We start from the raw sequence: 18562 nt of genomic DNA on the forward strand, positions 1-18562 counted from the left end.
TTACGTCCAGTTATAAATGAAGGCGTCGGCTAATTTGCTTTTGCAGCAGCTGCTTATTTTAAATGAGTTTAAGTTTGAATGGAGGCAGGAGGCAAAGGCTTTAATTTCGACAGCTCAGGTCAGAGGGTCACCCTATTGTCTGGGAAGCAAAGAGTGAGGGAATGAAGACCAGATGGGGAATCTGCAAGTGGCCCTTTGATGCATGCTGTAGAGAAATCCAGAATAGTGGAGGGGGGGTAGTCTTTGTATCTCCGTACACGCCACCATAGGCAGCTGAATGTCCGAACCTGACCTATCACTAGTCACTTGAATTTGTCGAAAGCAAAAGGACACGCTTCTGTTCATCTCCTCTACATTGACCATTTGTCTTTAGACATCTGGAATGCAGAGTGGGCAGACAATGCACACAATATCAACACGCCCGTGCCGAGGCTGGACCAGCTGACACTTCTTTGTCAACAGCTTCTTAGGGAACTTAAGCTTCTCCCATCTGCGGAGTCGTTCAACTGGGAACCACTTTGACAAAATAGTACAAATGTAGTTTTGTAAAAAAAAGTTGCTTTTGTCAGCAACTGGAGAAATGAATATTGGTACAGAATTTGGAATCATTTCAGAAAGATTGAAATATGTTAAGCCTTTGAGTAATTCAGGTGATTATGGCCTACAGATAATGAAAACAAAATTTAATGCAGCCAAAACTACACAACGAAGAGGAAAAGAAGTCAAACTTCAGTACATGTTGCATTTTTGGAGGGAATTTTATTTTATCAGAGACCAACAACAAACATTATAAAGTGTTGTAATAACATTAGAATGGAGAACAATATAACTATAGCCTTAAAATCACAACATAATTTATAAACCAAACTTGAGCTCATGCCAAATCACTACCAAATCAATTAAAAATAAAGACATAACCTTATTATCTGGACCCCAGCGGAGAGAATCTTGTTTATTAAAGTGAAAAAACACACCAACTCGTTTTTCTGATGTGTAATATTGGAGCGAGGTTAACAGAAATTAAATTTCAAATCAACCTAATTTGCACATTTTGTTGGAAAACATGTAAATGCAAGTTATTGCCAAAAACAAATTTTAGGTAAGCATAACTTACATTAAGGAAAAGCAGAACACAACATTTTAAGGAAATGGGACTTAAGTTTAAGTATATAAGTTAATACAATGACCCCTCGTTTTTCAGTCCAGAACATGCCGCGATAAGTGTGTTAAATGTAATTATTAGGGGTGCAAAGGTTAGTTAGCCCACGGTTCGGTTTGAACCTCGGTTTGGGGATCACGGTTTCGGTTCCGTTTCAGTTTGCGTTTTGCATTTAAAAAAAGAACAAAAAAAAAACTGCCTTCATTTTGCTTTTAAGAAAATGAAATAAACACTTAAAATGTAAACATTTTGGACTGTTAAAATGCCTCTTAGCTCTGGCTAGTGTAGTGATTGACTACTGAAATACACACACCGTGGTAAAAAAGTTACTTGGCAAAGTAACTGGTATTACCTTTCATGTTTTTTTTTCTTCATTTTTTCAAAAAAACAAAAAAAAACAAACAAAAAAAAACAAACAAAAAAAAAAACAACATAGTAATATTTGCTATGTTTGGATGTCATTTAATGTTGTGAATCAACCGTTAAAGTTGATAAAATTGCTCCCGTTTTTGCATTAGTTCCCTTCCGTCCACTTTCGACATGTGAAAATTTTAAAACTGTTTCATCCTTTAAAGATAGACTAAAGTCAAGATTTTGTCGATATAGGAGTATTTTAGATAAAAAGTTACTTAGGTTCGCTAGCAAGGTTCACTACAACACAGCCTTTCTGAGAAGTTTACTGCTCTAAAATGGCGGCTGTTTACTAACACTACCGAGTGTCATTTCGCATGTAGTTCTATATGCATGAGATATCTAGGCGTAGATTGTAGGCTGTCGGCTACAGTCAGGAAATATTGGAGCCGCTTAGCATCGCGTTTGCTACAGCGTCACAACAAACACTCGTCCCTCTCAGTGTCTCTTACTTTGCTCGCATCATTCAACCAACGTATTAACGCACATAGTCTCTTTGCCGAAACGGTGACAAAATCCGAACGGAGGAAAAAAAACGTAATGCACAAAAAACGTACAGATTTTGAACGTAACGTACGGCGTACACATTTAAAAATCAGTGCTCACTTGTACAAATTACGCAGAGACCGTACAACTTGACAGGTATGAATTATAGTGGACCGTCACAGTTAGATAGTAGCATGGGACGTCCAACTATCAGTGGTCAGGGCGAAACTATGTGCTTTGGCGAAATCATCTTCGATGGCTTTGCATGCCATTTCATTAATGTCGGGGAATACGTTGTTGGAGAATATGTCCGCGAGGGAACAATGTAACGCAGGTCAAGCGTTGCAAATAAATTAACGAAGCCCGCCGTGTGTTTTCACTGGTGTCATTTTCGGGGTTGTCCTGCTCTGAGAAAGTGATATCTGTGGGTGATGCCGGCTGAGGTGTCGGAGTCATGTTGCCATTAGCATAGGGAACAAGCGCTGAGCAATGCTTGCAAATTGTTTTATTAATTTATTTTCAATATTTTCTCCCCCTACGCATTGTAGTCCACGGGGAAACCAAAATTTTGCCACACCGCAGATTTGAAAGAAGCCGGTGCTTCCTCAAAATTCGGTCTCTCCACTCCTCCACTCGCCATAGCTTTTTGCTTTCTTGTTTCACTTTCACTTCGCTTGTAAGCGAAAGAGGGCGTTACTCGGCTCCTATTACACAGGTGCTTGACAGCGATTGGACATTTACTTGCGGGGCAGGAATTTCTCCACAGCTTTGCTTCACGTCACACACAGGCACACAGAGCTTGACCAATTCATTCCACAAGCGTTCGGAATAAATTAAAAGGCGCTGTTCATAAAGGCGTATTGAACCGCAAACCGTTGCACTGCTAGAATTTATTCAGATTTACCATTGGAAATATGACATGACACTTAGAAATGTACGTTATGGCAGAAAACTTGTTAAGTCAAAATAGCACAACTCATTTTAACAAGTTAAATAAACTAAATAAAAGAAGTTACTGAAGAAAACTTAAACCAGACATATCCAAATCCCGGGGGGCCAAATGCGGCCCGTGGTCAAATTTCATCCGGCCCCCAGCCTCTGTCATAAAATCATTAACATCTGACCCGCTCACAAACTTAATAATTTGGTCAGCAGTACTGCTACCAGCATATTAAGCAGCTTACACACTGAATGCTGCTCCTCATTTACCCACTAAAACGCAGCAGCACTCTAAGAAACATTACCCCGTGTGACCCTTTACTCCCAATTTTCTAAAATGGCGACAATCAACAAAAACAAGAAAGTTGACTGCAACGGCCGACGCTTGAAGGATAGGTGGAAATTGGACTATTTCTTCACTAAAACACGCAACAACTGTGTCTGCCTTATTTGCAAAGAGACAGTCGCTGTTTTTAAAGAGTTCAATGTGAGGCGATATTACCAAACAAGACACGCTGACATTTACAACAAGATTACAGGGAAGATACGTAGCAAGAAATTGAAGCAACTTGAAGGTAGTTTAACTTCACAGCAGCAGTATTTTGCAAGAGCCCGAGAGTCGAAAGAGAACACCACAAAGGCTAGTTGCGAGATTGTTGAAATTATTAATAAAAAAAAATAATAATAAAGCAAATGTGACACAGAGAACGGCTTGCTAAAATTTGCTTAAATATAATGTTCCACGTAAAGAACGTCAGCCAAGGTCGGCCCCCCATATTTTTATCACATCAAATCTGGCCCCCTTTGCAAAAAGTTTGGACACGGCTGACTTAAACATTTGAGTTGTGGTTTCTTAAAAATTTAACATAAATTATTGGAGATTTTTTATTTTTTTACTGTGAATGTTAAAAAAAGCGCGACTTATCCAAATTTGATGCCAGTCTGACTAAATCTGTAGGATTCATTTCTGAAGTGAATCATCACCCTATACTGTAGATTAGATGTGTAACGCTGTCAAAGTTAGTGAATGAGTTAAAAGAAAATGACGCATATTCGATGACCGTATGCACCTATGCATTCTAAAAGCTTAAGTAAACACCTGCTGCGACGCTACATAAACATTGTGGCTGCGGGGTGATTAGCCACGACTAACCACACACTAGCAATTACACTTACTGCTTTATAAACAAAGAGTTGAGGCAGTGACAAGGCTGTGTGAAAACTTCCATCCGCATTTCAGGCCAAGCTGATTAGCTAAGAATAACTGCTCATACGAGAACAGTATAAGATAAGAAAGGCATCTGTGGTGAGAGTGTACTGCTTTTTACCTCACGCTTCCTTGGAATAGTGGCGTCACAGTTGTCCTGAGTGTCCTCACTGCGTGTGATGTCTTCGTCTTGGTTGTGGGGACCTTGAATAAACTCTGGAATGGTGTTGACCAATTCCGGTTTGGAGCGGCGGCCGTAACGCTTGCTGCCCTTTACAAACTTTGGCTTGATGTCAGGAGACTCTGACAAAAATGAATAAGAACCAAAACTGTCAAATGGCCTCATTTGAGCCAAAGAAAGTTAACACGAGGTCTGCCGCGATTCATCAACTTAACATTTATCAAATTAATTGTTGCCGAACATTTTTTTTTGTTGCTCTTAATATAAGTAAATCCTATCCCCCACTCAAATCATCATTGGAAACATCAAAACAAAAATGGGAAATACTCTTGTTGTCCATTGATTTAAACAAAAACAAAAAAAGTAAATATCCTCTTTTATATGAAAATACAGTGCCTTGCAAAAGTATTCGGCCCCCTTGAATCTTGCAACCTTTCGCCACATTTCAGGCTTCAAACATAAAGATATGAAATTTAATTTTTTTGTCAAGAATCAACAACAATTGGGACACAATCGTGAAGTGGAACAAAATTTATTGGATAATTTAAACTTTTTTAACAAATAAAAAACTGAAAAGTGGGGCGTGCAATATTATTCGGCCCCCTTGCGTTAATACTTTGTAGCGCCACCTTTTGCTCCAATTACAGCTGCAAGTCGCTTAGGGTATGTTTCTATCAGTTTTGCACATCGAGAGACTGACATTCTTGCCCATTCTTCTTTGCAAAACAGCTCGAGCTCAGTGAGGTTGGATGGAGAGTGTTTGTGAACAGCAGTCTTCAGCTCTTTCCACAGATTCTCGATTGGATTCAGGTCTGGACTTTGACTTGGCCATTCTAACACCTGGATATGTTTATTTTTTAACCATTCCATTGTAGATTTGGCTTTATGTTTTGAATCATTGTCCTGTTGGAAGATAAATCTCCGTCCCAGTCTCAGGTCTTGTGCAGATACCAACAGGTTTTCTTCCAGAATGTTCCTGTATTTGGCTGCATCCATCTTCTCGTCAGTTTTAACCATCTTCCCTGTCCCTGCTGAAGAAAAGCAGGCCCGAACCATGATGCTGCCACCACCATGTTTGACAGTGGGGATGGTGTGTTCAGGGTGATGAGCTGTGTTGCTTTTACGCCAAACATATCGTTTTGCATTGTGGCCAAAAAGTTCAATTTTGGTTTCATCTGACCAGAGCACCTTCTTCCACATGTTTTGTGTGTCTCCCAGGTGGCTTGTGGCAAACTTTAAACGAGACTTTTTATGGATATCTTTGAGAAATGGCTTTCTTCTTGCCACTCTTCCATAAAGGCCAGATTTGTGCAGTGTACGACTGATTGTTGTCCTATGGACAGACTCTCCCACCTCAGCTGTAGATCTCTGCAGTTCATCCAGAGTGATCATGGGCCTCTTGGCTGCATCTCTGATCAGTTGTCTCCTTGTTTGAGAAGAAAGTTTGGAAGGACGGCCGGGTCTTGGTAGATTTGCAGTGGTCTGATGCTCCTTCCATTTCAATATGATGGCTTGCAAAGTGCTCCTTGAGATGTTTAAAGCTTGGGAAATCTTTTTGTATCCAAATCCGGCTTTAAACTTCTCCACAACAGTATCTCTGACCTGCCTGGTGTGTTCCTTGGTTTTCATAATGCTCTCTGCACTTTAAACAGAACCCTGAGACTATCACAGAGCAGGTGCATTTATACGGAGACTTGATTACACACAGGTGGATTCTATTTATCATCATCGGTCATTTAGGACAACACTGGATCATTCAAAGATCCTCACTGAACTTCTGGAGTGAGTTTGCTGCACTGAAAGTAAAGGGGCCGAATAATATTGCACACCCCACTTTTCAGTTTTTTATTTGTTAAAAAAGTTTAAATTATCCAATCAATGTTGTTCCACTTCACGATTGTGTCCCACTTGTTGTTGATTCTTGACAAAAAAAAAATACATTTCATATCTTTATGTTTGAAGCCTGAAATGTGGCGAAAGGTTGCAAGATTCAAGGGGGCCGAAGACTTTTGCAAGCCACTGTATATATATAAAAAAAATACTTTTTAAAAAAATCACTTAATGTTTTACCATTTTTAACCCTTTATTGCCAAAAGTATCACATTTGATACACTTAGAATTGAATGATTTTGAGACTAACTCAGAATTTTAAAATTCCTCAAAAAAATTGATGGAACTCAACACATGCATCTGCAGATTTAGCAAGAGTTATAGATTTTACAACACTTATTTGTTTATTATACATTCATTTTTTATTTTTTTATTTTTACAAATTTGAAAAAAAAAAAAAAGGTTCCATTAAAGACTACTATTTTAGGGCCCGAGCACCAACAGGCGTGTTGTTTTGCATAGGATTATTATTCTTTATTCATGGCAAATGAAAATGGCCAATTTGGAAGTCTGAACATGCTCGTAAACTCACCAAAATGTACACATACATGCGGCTTCGCGTAAATTTCGCTAATTTTGTAACGTTGCGAAAAAATGTAACAAAGTGGCTCAGTGGCGCCCCCGTGAATTTTTACAAAAGGCCTCCCCATTTAAGTTTTTTCAACGTAGAGCGATAAAATTTGGGGAGTCGATACGTTGTGCAAAACTGCTTCAAAAAATCTCTTGCACCCATATTCCAAACCCAAAAGGAAATTGGGTATTTTTGGTTCAATGTTAAAAAACATTTTTTAGTCGAAAACCAGCATGCACGTTTGAGACCATTGGACTTAGGCAGTTAGTTGGATCCTCCTTAAAATTGGTGAGATTGTTCATGAGACATATGAGATGTTAAGTTATCAAAATGTTGAGTTTTCATTCACGGGCCTGACTTGGGCGGGGTACCAAAGTCGGGCGTTTTTTTGGCACACGCCAATTCAGTAAATGACTAATAACTTCCTGATACATGGTGCAATCTTTTTCATATCTGACATGCATGTGAGGTATCCAAGCCTGAACACGACTGTATTGACATATTAACCATTAGGCCTGGCGCCCCCTAGTAGGAACAGGAAATGCCCTTTTTTTTACGAGAAAGGCTCCTCCTCCTCGGGAAATAAATCAATTGACCTCAAACTTGCATCAGGGGAGCCTTAAGACATGTTTTCAGGTATCTGATGAAAAATATTGAGTTTTCTTTGAAGCAGCAGGGTCTAAATCTTCTTCTTCCTTCTCCATGCAAAAGAAAATGGCCAATTTAAAGGCCTGAACATGCTCGAAAACTCACAAAAATTTGCACATACATGCGACTTTGCGTAAATTTCAATAATTTTGCAAAAAAAATGTAACAAAATTACTCAGTGGCTCCCCCTTAAAATTTTCAAAAAGGCCTCACCATTTAGGTTTTTTTCAATGTAGAGCATTAAATTTGGGGAGTCGATATCTTGTGCAAATGTGCTCCAAAAAGTCTTGCACTCATGTTCCATACCCAACATTAAGTCTGGCATTTTTATTCTTCTTCCTTCTTCATGACAAATGAAAATGGCCGATTTGAAGGCCTGAACATGCTCGAAAACTCACCAAATTTTGCACATACATATGGAGCGCAATGAAATTTGGGGAGTCGATACATTTTGCGTGGGGCCCATTCAGTCCTGCTTGCAGAGCTAGTTCAAATTTTGGGATTCTTTCTAAATAAAAAGGAGAAAAAAAACCTACATAGTTTATGATTTTTAATTCATTTTGTAAAGAATATATTAGAAAAAAATGAAAATACTCTCACTTTTAGTTTTTTTATTTATTCATTTTAGATTTAAAAAAAAAAAAAAAAAAAATCATTTGATCACTGCTAACCCTCCCAGTGCAATGGATTGGACTCATTCACTATCAGTGGCAGCGAATAAAAAACATTTACTTGGGTTATTATCATTTCATTTGTGTGATGTCTGTCACTGTCAATAGCATTCAGTGATTTCATAATATCCCCCCACCCCAATACAAAAAAATAAAGACAAAAAGCAAATATTCTTTTTTTTTTTTTTTTATGTTTAAGAAGCTCGGGAAAAAAAAACACTAGTATATTCTTTTTAAATGAAAAAAAGATCTCTAAACAGTAAACATACTCTTTGTCTTGATTTTTTTTATCAATTATCTTTTTTTTTAATAAGTTTATTTTATTTATCAACATTTTTAGAAGAAAAAAGACATAACTTTTTTGTAAGAAAAAAAGTAAAAACAGTACATTTTGACTGATTTCTGTATATGTGAAACTAATAGGTGGTTGGTCAACTATCCAAATAATGTTTTGCAGCAGACCTATTAGAGAAGAGCTTGTGCAGTCCGTTACCTGGTCTGGACGAGACTTCCTGTTGTGCTTGGGATGCCTCAAAGCCAGATGACAATGCCAGAATCAGCGCATCCTTGAATTGGTCAAAGTCAATCTGCGACAAAACATTACCGATAAGAATCAGACTCTATTCAAACAATTCTAACTCAGTAAATTCCTCAGATGACTGGCGGACTGGCTGAGGTGGGGGAGCGAGGCCACACTTTAACAATCCACAGCTCCCAAAGGGGAATATGCTGATGTTCCTGGTGCGCGCCTGGCAGGCGTCTGCCGCTTTTCACATCATTGTTGGATGCCTTTAGTGGGCAATCGGGTCACTGCCCTCTATTCCACCACATGACCAAGAATACTACCCCCACCTCAGTCATTCAGTCAGCACACGCTGACAGACAATAGTCCAGACGTCTGTGTGCAAACTTATATGCAAATTCAACTTTAGGGTGCTTTCACTGGCCTAAATTAGTCTCTAAACCAAGTAGGGTCATTGCACAATTGGAGGACATTTTGGCTAAGGAATTCTTCAAAATTCAGCCTGCATTTTTCTGATTCTACATAATAATAAGTTATCAAAAGCCTGATTAGCTTAGTTTACCGATCAACAGGAAAAAAAAATTGGGTGGAATTCTAGACTTATTTTCTACTTTAACTTTCTATATGGGTTATTTAAAATTTGAAGGGATATAAAATGTCCTCCAATCCTGGAATAACACAGTTGTTATTTTACCCTCAGTGTACACTGATCATATGTGGACACTGTAACCATTTCAGACTGTTGATTTACCAACCAGTTTTGCGGGTATGCCAGTATCCAACTTTGGTCGTGATCTGTTGAATATAGGGCTGCAACTAACGATTAGTTTCCTAATCGCGTAATCAGGCAATTAATTGAACGATGAATCGATTAATAGAAAAAATGTCAATTCTTTCAATTACCTTCACAGTTTACCTTGAAGTTGTTTTCGGCATGTCGTAAGTAGCAAAGAAGACAAAATGAATGACTATTTCCTTCAAATGAATGACTATTTCCTTCAACTGTATCGATTATCACATTCTTTGGCAACTAATTTATGAATCGATTTAATCGATTAGTTGTTGCAGCCTTATTAAGAAGCTAGTTCAAACAGTACGATGTCTGAAAATTAGCAAAAATGTGAATTGTTTTCCAAAGTGAAGGACTCCGACCTTTTAGCCAGATTGTCGGAATCACGGCAGCCGAACCGCCGGACCCGCGCTGGCACAGCTCCAACGACCCAGGCCGGCGAAAATCTGACAATCCGGCCAAAAGGCCAAACTCCGCGCATTCACCTTAGTCTTAACCCCTTGTACTAACTCCATTTTGAAAGCTGGAAGAAGGCTGCAAAACACAAGTTGACAATTTATTCAGGTCGACAGCGATCAAACAGCAAATGGTCCCAGACAGGCAATTCTGGATCCAGGGTCAGCAAAACGACAAGAACATCGGAATGTCCCCGAGAAGCGACGGTTATTAGGTAAACGTTCAGTCTTTTTGAAGTCTGCGGTAAGGTGGGCCGGGCGAAGGGTGTGCCTGGGTGTTGTTTAGGATAATTCTTCTGTTACAGATATGGTCAAATAAAAACATTAGGAATGAAAAGCCTTTTGCCCAAATAATGGCGTGTAATGAGCACACAATGAGCCCAAAGGATTTTTTTTCACCATTAGTGTGAGTGGTTTTTCGGGCTGCCGAAAACTGATTTTGATAGTCGATTTATCACCAATTACTTTTGTAATTACTCGCGTAAACTACTCATTTACAAATTATATATTATTTACTGTTATATTAATTTTGGCTGCACATTTTAGCTGGAATTGTGCATCGGGAAAAAAAAAAAAAAAAAACTAAGTTGAACAATGATTATTATACAACTATATACAGTAACGATCATTGATTGACAAAGAAAAAGCAGATGTTTATAGAGATCTCATTTTGATTAATTACAAAAGATAATCATTTGCTTTCATCAGGGACCACGGAAAATAAATTTGATTTTTTTCTCTGAATGGCACAGTACTCCCGTCACATACCCTGTCTGTGAGGCGGTCCCGACCCTGCAGCAGCACATCTAGCAGGGCTGGGGCAGCATCTTCCAGGTGCAGCGACACGCAGAGGTCGGCCAGCTCCTCAGGGCACAGGGAGCCGCAACCGCTGGCATCGAAGCTGTCGAAAACTTCCTTGAGGCGCTCTTCATGCTGGTCCTGCTCCAGGACGTCATCCATTCCACGGGACGGCAGCCTGCCCTGACAAAAGATAGAGAAAACGCTCTATTTCTGTTGTATAGTGGCCAGTGTGCATATCAAATTCCATAGTCAATACAGAGAGGTAGTGGTGTAGCGATACATGGATCTAGGTAGATACATTGATTGGTTAAGCAATACGCCTAGTGCTGGGCAATATGACTTCATGTATGGCTAAATCGAGAAGGATGTTTCCTCCATCGTCAATTTGAAAAATATGTTATAAAAATACGCTGTACTACACAATACAGTGCTATTTCTTAAAATCAATAATGCTGAATGGTGCCTACCGTAATTTCCCCGAATATAACGCACACTTTTTTCCCCCCAAAATCAACTTTTAAAATCATGGTGCGCATTTTAAACGGGTACATGGAGACAGAAATATATATTATATATATATATACATATATATATAAAAACCGATTTTTTTTTTTTTTATTGACACGGCCATGTTGTGTTGCAGAAACGTATGCGGCGATCCGTTGCCGACCATTACGGTATGTGACATCACCATTTTGTTTCGGTAATACTTCACTCTGATCGGCCGAATGATTTCGTCTGTGTTAAATTCTGCTTTTTTCACTCTTCATAAAGCACAGAATTTAGTTTCTTGAAATCATTTGAGTCAACGTTTATTGCAGCTCCGCAACTCGGACCATAACAAACGTAACAACACAGACTTCCTGTGTCCGTCAACTATATCTGTCCCTCGGGAAACTCAAACCCAAATAACAACTGTTCCTATTTCCGACTTACGTTCTCACTTTCATTTTACCATATCAATCCATGGAGGAAACATTTATTCATCATGATGAAACGAGCAAGTTATACAGCAACCTTTAAAAGAAAAGTCACATCTGTTTTGTTTTCTCCTGGATTCTGGTAAGTTCAAGAAGTTATCAGATCATATTATTAACGTATATATTGTACGTTTACGGTAATGTTATGAACTACCAATGTGCTATGCTTGTGCTGTGTTTCACCAGTCAATAAAATGACATTTCTGTATCTGTACACGAGCTCTGTTTTCTTGTATTCTTCTATTTATTGGTGCTAAAATTAGGGTGTGCGTTATACACGGGTATAATAATTTCCCCTAGATTTTACAAGTAAATTTGGGGTGCGCGTTATACACAGGTGCGCCTTACATTCAGGAAATTACGGTAGATGTCCTTTTACCAGCAAGTCAAGGGTGTGATAAATCACCACATAACACAAACATATGGTGCATCAAAAGGGCTACATTTGCATTGCCGATCAATTCACATTTCTTTGCCATGAGCAAAACGCTTTTTCATGCAGAGGGTCCAACTCTGATTTCACTTTGTAGCTACATTCTATTCACGCAGCCATTTCATCAAATAAAATGCATAAAATAGTGCCATATCGTGAAAGATTTGTTTTCCATATCGCCTGGAACTAAATAATTCAATGTAATTCATGGAAACGCAAAACATCGGCCAACATCATTATCTTATAGATAAGCATTTTTGTTCAAAAGAAATGTTCTCTCTCAAATGTCTTAAATGTTTCAGCAAACAAAAAATTGCCAAAAACATTAAAACTGGTGTTGAAAAACTGATTGTGCACAACGTCAAGCCCATCGATGAGGGGGTGGGGGGGGCGACCGGGTATGTTGTCCCAGACCTCAGGATCATAGGGGCCCCTGAATGACCCTTAATTTATTTTACTTTACATTCACATACAGTATTTCTTTTTCATTTAAATAATTGTCTGATTAAATATTATGTTCTACTCGATATATACTTAAAAACGTTTAACTTGTTAAATATTTCAAATATATTTTTTTTTCCTTTTTTTGCAAATTAGAAATACAAAAAATTAGTAGTATTTTTCAGGGTTTGAGATGAAATGACATTTTGTTACATATATGCCCAAAATGTAATCCGTGCGATTTACAAATATATGGGAACAAACAATTACTGTGTTGTGAGCAAAAGTCATAGCATTAGCTTCTATGATTAAACATATATATATATATATATATATATATATATATATATATATAAATAAAACGCTATGTTCATTTACATCCTGGTCATCTCCTGGGGGCTAAGCCCCCCTAATTATTAAAAGCTAGTGATGCCCCTGATTTCACTGATGTTATAAATGACTTTGCTGTCGAAAAATCTAGGCGCATCACTGTTTGATAACCCCAAGGTTGCTTAGCATGCAGGCATAGCACTCTCCGTTGTATTGTATTGTAGCCTACAAGGGACAATAGATGGAAATTGTTTATATTGTGTCACATCACATTACGGTCAGTTAAATTTAACTGTTCATCTCAAATTAAATAATTTGAAAATGTTCACTGTCATTGCTTGCAAAGCGTTAAAAGTACTGCGTATGTTGCTGTGACAAGCCGGTGGCAGGGGTGGGGGGCCCTATAATGGACTCTTGTCCCCGGGCCCCTGCAAGTCTGTTGACAGCCCTGCTCAACGTGTACATAAGACCACATTAAATCAATCGAAGGAGATCGAATCGAATCGTGGCATACTGTATTATCTGCAAATTTCATATAATATCATCATGAAATTGGTGATTTACCCCCCTATTAAACAGAGAGGAAATCATTATTCTAGACTGCTCCATGCGCACACATACACAAATGTTTCAGCCTCGTTAGCTGCGCAGACTTCGGCTGATCCAATTACAACTGATTAGCCACTCGGCCTAATTGAGAAACTTGGCCAAGGTCTGACGGTGACGCTGAATTAGGGTTAGGCCGTGTGAACAAACAGTTTCAAATAATTCGGGTTTATTTATCAGGATGATTTTAGCCTACAAGATGGCGACAACTCAGCTTCTGTTTCCTCAAGGGATTTAAACATGCATTTTGGCAAAATAAATACATTGGTAAAAATAGTAACTTTTTAAAAAAACAAAAATACAATGGAACTTTGACAACATGATGGCAGCTGGAAAACAAGTCCAGCTGCCCATCGTCACGCACTCATCAGGTGCCCTGCAACACACGTTCATTGCACAATAGCGATCTTCCACAAAGCCTAAATCAGTATTCTCCATGCGCACTATAGAGTAGCTCTTAGGATCCCAGACAGATGACGTCCGTTTGGATGCCAGAAGAGATGAGCATCTTGAAAGTCTGAGGACTGACAGCTGGTGCGGGTCAAAAGTAACTCAAAGAAAACCACTCCGCTTATTGCAAGCCCGAAGCAGCAAGACAACAATGTAAAAATGCACTTAAAATAATGAATTCATGCCTGAACATATCTGTGATCTTGTTGACATTGGAAAGCTTATTTCAATTTCCCCCCACAGGCTAAAAAGTGTATTTTGGTATGTAAGCATTTTGAAATTTTACTAACATACCAGGGTCCTATATATCAGTCAATAGCCCCCCCCCAAAATAATATAAAAAGAATTTTTAAAAAAACAAACAAACAAACAAAAAACTTAGTTGGCTTTATGTTATTGTTTGGCTGTGTGTATTACCAGTACTTGCTAACAAACAGTAAATATGGCAGCCTTTAAAGGATAAAATGTCCATCCTATACATAATATAAAATATATGAATTTTAAGTATTCCATTTGTCCATGTTTCATACATTAAATGCTTTAACCAGGACAGACTGCCCTTTCAGTTATTAGACTCTCTTTTCTACCGTACTAATAATTTGACACTTTGAAGGAGATGATACAGCACATAATAAGAATTATAACGTTGAAATAAAATCAATTACTTCCCCCTCAACCCCCCCGAAATATCTATTTACACCTCAGATTGACGGTGACCCTGGCTTGTTTAACTCATTGGCTGCCATTGACTCAGATTGCTCTAAAAATGAACTGTTTTTACACTGACCACACGGCAACGTTGGCATATTAACACTTACAACACAGAGAAAACACATCAACAACCTTTCTAATGTTCCAACGGCTTTAACGTTCTTGCATAAATTAACTACCAGTGACGGGATGTCAAATCCATTTTGACTGGGACACCAGCACTCCCACTCAAAACATATTAAACGTCTAGTCTGGGGGTCAGCAACCCGCGGCTCTACAGCCGCCTACGGCTCTTTAGCACTGCCCTAGTTGCTCCCAGGAGCTTCTTCAAAAATGTGGGAGGGAAATATATTTTTAGTTTTAATAGGTTTTTTGTAGGAGGACAAACATGACACAGACATTCTTCTAATTCAATAATATTGTAATGAAGTTAAGCTTGAGGTGTCATCATACAACAGAGTAACCACGTGGTGTTATTCTCTATGGCATTGTTTTTCAAGCGGTGTGTGCCACGAAATATGGTCAGGTGTGCCGCGAGAAATTATCCAATATGGTTTTATTTATTTATTTATTTATTTATTTTTAAACGACGTCAGGCAGAGTTGCAGTAGGAAGGAAGGAGTAGGTAAAAAGTTCTTGAGCTTGTTCTTGAACGCGACACGAGCAGCTATCCAAACAACGCCATGGTGCCAAGTAAGCTTAAACGTCATTTCCAAACGAAACCCCAAGTCGTGAAAACACAGAAAAACAGGCAAGTTTTTTGAGAAAAACTACAAAGGTAAATGAGAAAGCCCTCAAAGCAAGTTAGCTTGTTGCTGAACTTGTTGCTAAATCCAAAAAGTCTCACACTGTGGCAGGGACATTAATACTACCTGTCTGCAAAGTCATTGTCAGCAAGATGCTCGGCCCTGACGCGGTTATTAGACATTGCTAAAGTCCCCCGTCTCATAATTCTGAGCTTTGTAGGCCTAACTGCAATAAAAAAAATAAAAACAGAGAGACTGAGAGCTGTCGAAGAAGATTCCTGCAAATACATCTGCTTTGTGTCCATCTAAACTGGCTAAAGTTTCACACTGACCGAGTTTAAATACTGAGAAATTATTTTATAATTGAATATACTGCAAGTAATTTTGGAACATTTTTGGTTTGTGGCGTGCCGCGGTTTCCCCCCCCCCCCAGTGTAAAAACATGCCGTGACTCAGAAAAGGTTGAAAAACACTGCTTTATAGGATGTACTGCAGGGAAAATAAATATTTACCGTATTGATCAATATATAAGGCACATCGAATCATAAGGCGTGCTGTCGGCTTTTGAGAAAATTGAAGGCTTTTAGGTGCGCCTATAGTGCGGAAAAGACGGTAATCATGAAGGCTCATTATGTATTTGTAGCTAACTTAGTCATTTTTAATAGTTGGCTAATCTAGCTAATATAGATACATACAGCATGTGTTGCCTTCATTATAACGCTTTCAATTTTTTGCGGCTCCAGACATTTTTTGCTTTTTTGCTCCAAAATGGCTCTTTCAACAATTTAAGTTGCCGACCAAAGGTCTAGTCAATGGCACTGAGAGACTAGCATTCACAGCCAGTCTTCCCTGTTTAAATGAATTGGACAACTATCATTGGCATTGGCAGTCATTGACCTAATAGTAAATTTTCCATTATTAACTGATTTAAATCCTTAAAAAAAAATTTTTAAAAATTTAATTAAAATCAGAAAGAAAGAAAAACGGTCCTTTTTTTTTTTTGTTTAAAAAGCATAAATAAAAAAGATAAACCAGCACAAATATGATCTTTGCAGAAATGTTGATTTTATATTTTAAAAAAGTTAATTTAAAAAAATGTTATGGATGTTATTATTTATCGACTTATGGGTGTTATTAGGGGACATAAGCAGAGTGCATTTGTGTTTATATTCATTAAAAAAAAAAAAAAAAAAATTATATATATATATATATATATATATATATATATATATATATATATATTAGGGCTGTCAAAATTATTGCGTTAACGGGCGTTAATTAATTTTTTAAATTAATCACGTTAAAATATTTGACGCAATTAACGCATGCAATGAATGACCCCCTGGCATATTAATTCAAACATTACAATGAGGCCATTTCTGGACATTAAGAGTGAAGAGAATGCCACCGGCCGCTTGGGGGCAGCGCCGTTCCATACTCATGTTATTTCCTCTAAACGTGGGAGAAATAGTAGTTGTGAGACGTTTATGCTGTATTCACAATGCAATGATAATTGCTATTTGTGCTCCACACATATTTCGGTAAGTTTTCTTTCTTTTAGTGGCAATTACGTGTCTCTTGTTTTATTTTGGGTAAGATATGTACAGATTGTATATCTTATACAGTAAAGGCGAGTGGACACAGGCGTTCTTTGGACCGCGCCGTTTATTGGCATAAGCTTCTCCTTCACAACAAACATAAGTAGCGTTTAGTGAAAGCACAACAAAAATAATATTCCTATTGCTCAAAAAAAAAAAAAAAAAAAAATGTTCACAAAAAGAAAAGCACTTCAGTCTATAGTAAATGAGGCCCTATTTTGACACACAGTTAAACAACAATGCAAAATGAACTGGCATTCCATATCAAAATAGCTATGCAAAATACACGTAAAACTTTTCACTCTGTTTATTATTGTTATTTGTATTCTTCTTCTTATTATATTAACTCTACTTTTGATTGAACATTTTACAAATTTTATTAAAACGAAAACATGAAGAGGGGTTTTAATATAAAATTACTATAACTTGTAACTATAACATTTTTTCGTTTAAGAACTACAAGTCTTTCTATCCGTGGATCACTTTAACAGAAAGAATGTTAATAATGCCATTTGTGGATTTATTGTTACAATAAACAAATACAGTACTGATGTACAGTATGTTGTATGTACATATCCGTCATGTGTCTTATCTTTCCATTCCAACAATAATTTACATAAAAATATGGCATATTTTAGAGATGTTTTGAATTGCGATTAATTGCAATTAATTTTTAAGCTGTAATTAACTCGATTAAAAATTTTAATCGTTTGACAGCCCTAATATATATATATATATATATATATATATATATATATTATTTTATTTATTCATTAAAAAAATAATTCATATTGGTTCATTCAGGCCAAAATGTGATGCCAACGTATGTGGACGCCCAGTCTTTATGAGGCCAAGTTTTTACATTCCCAAAAATAGTCACTGACTGACTTCCCCAATAAAAGGTTAATCAAAGCTTCGACGGTACAATGATAAACACTTACCTAATTCGCCAAACTTAAAACGACTCCTCTCCGTGTCCAGCCTTGGAGTGGGGAAAAAAGCAAACAAACAAACAAACAAACAAAAAACACTAAACGCTAAAACCAAGCGTACTTTTTTGACACATGCCCTCCACACAAGGCGCGTCGTCGTGGTTTCCTCAATGCTGCCTTGAAAGTCTTTCTCGGTAGTGCGCTAGAAATGTAAGAGCTGTTTCAACTACGAGGAAGGATGTGTCGATCGTTTGTACGATCTGGGCTGGGCTGCTCTTTGTGGGTGAGGGTCATTCTCCATTTCTCCTCTCTGCGGCGCCTGCTGGCGATTTTGAAAAGTCGTTGATGGAGGAAAGGGCGGTCCCCAGGGAGCACAAGTCGGCCCTGACTGGTCACAAATATGTTGACGCAGTAGTCCATAACCCTAAAATAAATAAATAAATAAAAAATAAAAATTTATTTTGCCAAAAATCATGCCCGCTGTCAAGGAGTGAAATTGCCAAAATAATGTCTGCCATTTCGATGATAAACACCTTATTTTGAGACACAATTCGTCGTTTTACAATCATGGCTTGACAAAGCAGACAGGAAAACAAGTGGATA

At 37.9% G+C, this 18562-nt stretch overlaps 1 protein-coding gene across 5 annotated transcripts in view; it reads right to left on the bottom strand.

Annotated features, from left to right (window-relative positions):
- nin (ninein (GSK3B interacting protein)) overlaps positions 1–18333 on the bottom strand; it is a 71120-nt gene extending 52787 nt beyond the window's left edge. For all 5 annotated transcript variants that reach the window (XM_057859323.1, XM_057859320.1, XM_057859319.1 and 2 more), the window contains exons 1-4: positions 17969–18333; positions 10700–10912; positions 8657–8750; positions 4324–4505 (exon numbers count right to left, since the gene is read on the bottom strand). In XM_057859323.1, the coding sequence (XP_057715306.1) occupies positions 4324–4505; positions 8657–8750; positions 10700–10891 (468 nt within the window). In that variant the 5' untranslated portion in view covers positions 10892–10912; positions 17969–18333. The remainder of the gene's footprint in view (positions 1–4323; positions 4506–8656; positions 8751–10699; positions 10913–17968) is intronic.
- Positions 18334–18562: the final 229 nt, after the last annotated feature.

This window comes from Corythoichthys intestinalis, chromosome 15 (assembly GCF_030265065.1).
Source record: "Corythoichthys intestinalis isolate RoL2023-P3 chromosome 15, ASM3026506v1, whole genome shotgun sequence".
NCBI lineage: Eukaryota > Metazoa > Chordata > Actinopteri > Syngnathiformes > Syngnathidae > Corythoichthys > Corythoichthys intestinalis.